Genomic DNA, 6,673 nt, shown 5'->3' on the forward strand with positions numbered 1-6,673 from the left:
ACCGATCCTAGAACTTCTTAGTTTAGCTAATACCAGTCGTATGGTTGGCAGTGGTGTGATACATCTTGAAAAAATTTGAAAAGTCAAAAGAGCTGTGTAAATACTTTTATAGAGTCAATTGAAATCTATGGTCAATTCAATAAATCACCCTGGAAAATGGTAAAAAAGGGAAGTTGACATTTTTAAGGGGCTGTACATATGGTAGAAGTATGTAAAGTTCCTCATGACTCGCCTTGTATTCTATAGCAGCGATAGTAATTTTAAAAACATGGGAGTATTTGTTTGTTAAGTAAGTTCCAATGCTTCTGCTGTATTGAACAACAACATTAACAACATTGATTTGTCACTCCTAACTCAAGTCAATAATTTATCAAACAAATCTAAATCAGTTGATGATCCTACAGGTTATGTTTCCTGTTCAAGAACATAGAGACGTGATTTTAATTAGAGAATCTAAGACGGAGAACACAATAGGTCAATTATTACGGTGCATTTACCTAGAAATCTTGCGTTCCCATTAACTAACCAAAGAGACCACTCAGGGAAATAGATTAACAAGATTCAAGTATAGGTCCAATTTAGGATTACCAAATTGTTCGAATACTACCATTAAAGTGAACGAAATAATTGGTTGATTTCGAATGAGAACTCGACATCGAATCGTACACCTTAAAAAAATCTAGGCATGTTTTGAAATATTTGCGTTTTATTAATATATTTCTTGAAAAACAAATTTTAGAAATATTACAACTGGACAAAGCTGACTACAAAACTGTCAATTTCAACAGAATTCTAAAAACCGATGCAAATAATTTTTTTCCATAACATATTGAAAGAATAAATAATTTATAATAATATCAAAGCAAAGTTGGAAAGATGTGGAATAACTGAAAAGATAAAATTTATATCCTAGTATCAGCAAAATAGTCTATTGTTGTTTACAATTTTGATCTTTATTATCTGAATCCTCATTATCTTCATCGTCATCCTCTTTTTCAAACTCATCCTCATCTTCACAAACTTCTCCTGTGAAGAAAAGCACCGCTCGGGGTACAATTCTCTCTCTTATGTAGTGACCAATCTCGAAATTTATTGTGAGTAAATTTTTCAATTCTTCATCTACATCTTCTTTCGTATCTTCGAGAATGGCTGGAGGAATTAGGAAGTTGAAAAAGGAATCATTTTCGAAAGCTATGGTAACTGTACGTATTACACCTCTACTTTCATGTTTTTCTTTCTTCTTGACGGTTTTCACAGTGATAATTTTGCCTTTGCTCAAGTTTATTGTACAACCTGCACATAAGAATATTTCAGGGCCCTCAAAGCTGAATGGATCATAAAATTTCTCAAGTCTTCATCTTCATCTTCTTTAGTATCTTCCAGAATGGTTGGAGGACTGAAGAAGTTGAAAAAAGAATCATTTTGAACAGCTTTGGTAACTGTACGTATCACACCTCTACTTTCATGTTTTTGCTTCTTCTTGACAGAATTTTGCCTTTGCTCGAGTTTATTATACAACCTGTACACTTGAATATTTCAGGGACCTCAAAGCTTAATGGATCATCCACATCTGGAGCACATTTCATTTAATATTCTTCAGTTTAGACTGTATTAGTAAAGTATTGATTGGCAGAGAAATAGAATTGTAGAATAAATTCTCTTGACTTAAGTATTGGAACCTTCAACGTGAGGTTGAACCATCAATTGGTTTATAGGTACCATTAACAAAATTTGTATTTCTGTTTTTATAGAAAGATCGGTTCAATTTATGATACCCAAATTATTAATCGTGCACCTATTTGAAAAATTTGATTTGCCTTTTTACTGAGAGTGGCAAAAGCGCAAGAATTTCAGAATTTTTTTCACTTCTAAGAGCTGCATATACATGTGGAAAATTTTCGATTTGTCTAGAAATTTCCTGATTAAGTTCCTCCTCCTCTACCGATTCTACATCATCAGGGCAGTCTCCAGCTTGATCATGATCAGTTGCCATATTGCTTTTTAATTAGTCGAAATGCTTGATATAAAACTAATCTCCAACTGCTTCAAATGCGGCAAATGAAAAAAATAGAAGAGTTGTTTGTGTCACGATATTCACTTTCACAAAAAAAAAATTCACGAATATGAATAACTATCATGTAATAACATATAAACATTTCCGACGTGAGTTTGAGATAAATGTTTGGGTCGGCCTTATCGATCATTATTTGATTGGATCAATTATTTTACCAAACCGGAAACATTGATTTATGCAAGGCTCTAATGAACACGGCCTATGAAAGATTTGAAGAATTTGAATCATAATCTAAATATCCAGAGTGTCCGTAATACATCAATTGATAATTCAGCTACAGAAATCTTAAAAAGCTGCTGGGTCCCTCCGCGAAAATCTACTCCAAAGTATTCTTATTTTGTTGCTATTGAAATATTTTTTCAGTTCTTATTTATGCGTCTTTACATAATTATTTTATTGTTTAAAATTCTCGCTCTTTATGGTCCATTTTACAAATTACCCTGTAACTCAATATAGAAGATGAGTTAACATTTCTTAATATCCACATAATCCTTCTTGAAGGACTCTACATGTGGTAGAAATATGATAATAACGTACATTTTTTTATTTGAATCTCCCCGTCTAAATTTAATATATGACTTTATGCAAAATTGAGTTTAACCCTCTCAAGCTATATATTGTAAAGAATTCATCTCCGCCCTGAAGCCGGTCCTGCTTTGATATAATGAAATTCTGAAATTTTTCACCTCTGATGTAATACCAGGAATTCGTTTGATCTTTGTTTTTATATAAGTTTTATAGCAAGCGGTTTATATATATTGTTTCTTCCAATAATTTCTAGGAAGGACCATTTATTTTTTTGTTTTCTTATTTTCTAGAAGTTTCTAGAATTCTTTTGGGGTATATATTTATAAGGAGTTTATGTAGCGCAGTTTATTTCAGTTTATAATTAATAGTCGTAGTAAACAGACCAAAATTTACCTTAAGAATGGAAATTGTATAAATAAATGAGAAAAACATTACATTATATAAAAGAGCTTATACAGAAAAATCATTTTAAATTGAATTATTATCAGTAAATTAAGGAAAAAAACAAAAAGTGCCAATCGTGTGACTACAATAGGTACTTTTGGTGATCATGATTTTTTTTTCTTTTTTAGAAATATCCACCTGAAAACATTCAGAAGCAAACAAAAATACCTTCTTATTCTCGTCAATTTTGTATCGATCTTTTAAAGAAAAAAAATTCCAATTGTGGGTATTAGATAAATTTTTATTTCGGAAACGCGACGAATTCGAAACGTGCTCAGCAGAACTAATGACATTCGGTTTGCATGTCGCTCTTGTCGCCGCGAGAAACAACAAAAATTCCTGAGCTACCAACATCAAAATTTCAAGACTCGTACTCTTTCGTTCTATTTTTTTGATTAAATATTTTATTTTAAGTGTACTCTAGCGTAAAACGCGAAACATAAGCGAGTGGTCCATACTAATAGGCCAAGGGAATTCTCGTAAATTACGCCTTTTATACAGAAGGAAAAAACAACGTATTTAATCTACTGGATGCTATAGTTCGTCCAATATCAATTGCAGAAGACAGATAGGCGAGAAACAATCAATATTTCATAAATATGCACGATACTCATACCAAATTAAGAAATGAATAATAATGTTTACTCCCCGTATAAAATTCGCTGAACATCTAACAAACTATCAGTTCACGTGGACTTGATAAATGTGTGTCAAAATTAATCATCACTGTTTACCAATGGAAACATCGAATCCTAAGCGAATGTACAAAATTTTTTCGAAATATTTCTGCCAAACAGTCTGCAGCACCGTTGCTTGGTGAGATTCATTTAATTCATAAATGTCTTTGAATAAATAGAAATATGGCGTTCTTTAAACCATGGGCGATTAAAGACAATAAAATTGCACAGTGTAGTGAGAATAAAGACAGATATGAATTTAATAATAAAAGGGAAACGTATTATAATATAATACGCTGGAAGCAAAGACGGTTTCGTGCCTAATGATTCATTAATATCTACTAACAAACGGTGGGAAAACAGTAAACCAAATGGACCATATATTAATTGAAAAAAGGCATAAGAACATGATCTTAAATGTTCGAACTCAGAGGGGAGCTGAATGTGACTCAGATCATTTTTTAGTAAAATTCAAATGCAAAAAAACTCATTAAAAAGAGCAAGGAGATATTGTGAATATAAAAAACAATTTCAATATGATGTAGAAAGTCTTAAGAGCTTAAAAAATATATAAAACAGATATAAAACAGATACCGAGAAGAAATAGACAAAGAACTCGATCAACTAGAATAAGATTCACAAATCTAAAATAAATGGAGCAAAACAAAAAAAGCGATAACAAATACAAAGAAAACATAACTAAGAAAAACTAAAGAAATGAAAAATAAGGAATGGTTTGATGAAAAATGGATACAAGCAATGAATAGCAAGCGAAAAATAAGGAACCTGAAGCTAACAAATAGGGATAAAAGTATCAACAAGTATAACCAGGAGAGAAGAGAAATGAAAAGAATAGGAGAAAAAAATGGCAATATAACGAAAAAAAATTGAAACAAATTGAGGAAAAATTTCAGAAGGAGATAAGATCCTCTTATCAAGAAACGAAAAAAATGCAAAGAGGGTACCAAACAATAACCAGCTACCTTAAAACAAAAGAAGGGACAATGGTGCATGAACCACAAGAAGTTATGCAGAAATGGAAAGAGCACTATCAGAAACCAGCGGAAAGTGAAATTACAGCTGAAATGTTGAAATACGGAGGAGAATAATATGGGAAGAAGAGAGCAAGCCCCAAGAATGGAGGAAAGCACTAATATGTGCGATTTCAAAATAAGGTGATAAACCATAGGGGAATTGCATTGTTATAAAGTGCTAAAGAAAATAATAAAGAACAGACTAGAAGGATATGCCGAGAAAATACTAGGGAAATATCAAGCAGGTTTTAGAGGTCAACAACGGACCAGATTTTCTCCATAAAAGAATTACAAATCACCTGCTATGAATACAAGATACCACTTTATTCCTTGCTTATAGATTTTAAGCAGGCATATGACAGAATAAATAGGACAACATGTACGCAGCACTAAGCAAATTAGGCTTTCCTACAAAAATAATCAGATTAGTTAGACTAAAAAATGAAGTGATATGGAAAGGGTATAAATCTGAAGAGTTTCATGTTAATAAAGGAATCTGACAAGGTGACCCGCTCTCCACTGTATTATTTAATATGGTTAAAGAAGTAATTATCCAAAATTCTAAATTGGAAAGCGATGGAACAATCTTCAATAACGAATTTCAATGTCTATCTTCCGCAGATGACGTAGCGTTGATAGCAAAATCCAAGAAGCTCTTAAAGAAATTATAGAATTGGACTAGAAATAAATCAAAAGAAGACAAAATATATGATTATGGGAGATTCGCAGAGAGAAACAGAAAATTACTTGTCCTTTAGGACAACCAGACACAAAGAGTACAATTTTGAAAGAGCTTCTACCTAACATTCCACCACAATCAGTAATCGTACAACGCATCTTACCACTCGCAACAATTCCTTAAGATACCAAATAGTAGTAGTAACAAAGCTCAAATTTCAGCGTTTTAGTCTGAAAAAAATATTCCCATTCCTGTCTATGATCGTATAAAAGGCACAACAAACAAAGAATTACTTTTTGTTATTAAAGTTCTAAAGTTACTATTGCATATTTAACCCTATAGAGTTAATATGGGCACACGTAAAATCAGAATAATGAAAATGTAATGAGTCTGCAAAACTGAGTAAAGAGGTTGTAGAATGCGTAAAGAAATTTCTAGCAGCTGACCGCTAAAAGCTTGAAAAAACTATGCTGAACATGTTATCAAAGAAGGAGATGAGTATGGGATATCACCCTCTTTACAATCCTTCATAATTCAATCAAATGATGACTCCATATCAGACGATACTGACTAAAATTATTATTTATAAAGATACTTTGGAATTGTTTTGGCTTTTAGTTTTCTTTTCTTGTGTTTTATTTGCAAAGAATTCATTTTCCTCTATGGTTTTGCTTTGAAATTTCGTTTTCTAGAAAAAAGAATTAATGTGGTACAAAAAGAGCTCAGATCACGTCTAGTAGGTACGCCCTATTTAAAAAGTATTTATAAAAATCATAAATTTATGAAATGAGGTATCTATATGGTAGATCAATTAAAATTGTCGACGAGGGTTTTTATAATTGGTATTGGAAGAACTATACCAAACCGATTAAAAATTGAAACACATCCTTGAATGCACAAGGATTTGCGTACCATATAAAACTTCTCGAATCGCTTAAAATGAATTGTCATGGTGGGGCTCATGACATTTTGGCCATAATAGTTTAAATATATATTTCTTGATAAGTTTCTGACATCATTTTCACAGAATTTCATAAAGCGCTGGCTTTCTCATGTTTGCTTATATTTCGTTTAATGTTTATCGTTTTCACAATATTATTTATTGCTTGATGAGATGTGATGCTATTAAGTACATTTTATTACATAAGTAAAGAAATGTTAAAGCGGTAGCATTGCGTAAACATTCAAGCACAATTGAATCATCCATCAGGGATTCGCTCCTGAGGGTCAAACCGTG

The 6,673-nt window shown here is 31.9% G+C and overlaps 1 protein-coding gene across 1 annotated transcript; it reads right to left on the bottom strand.

Annotated features, from left to right (window-relative positions):
* Positions 1–928: 928 nt before the first annotated feature.
* LOC130899612 (nucleosome assembly protein 1-like 1) lies at positions 929–1,993 on the bottom strand. The gene is given in 3 exon segments (XM_057809674.1): positions 929–1,318; positions 1,545–1,679; positions 1,826–1,993. Coding segments are annotated over 3 exon segments (693 nt in total).
* Between the last annotated feature and the right edge of the window lie 4,680 nt (positions 1,994–6,673).

This window comes from Diorhabda carinulata, chromosome 11 (assembly GCF_026250575.1).
Source record: "Diorhabda carinulata isolate Delta chromosome 11, icDioCari1.1, whole genome shotgun sequence".
Lineage (NCBI taxonomy): Eukaryota > Metazoa > Arthropoda > Insecta > Coleoptera > Chrysomelidae > Diorhabda > Diorhabda carinulata.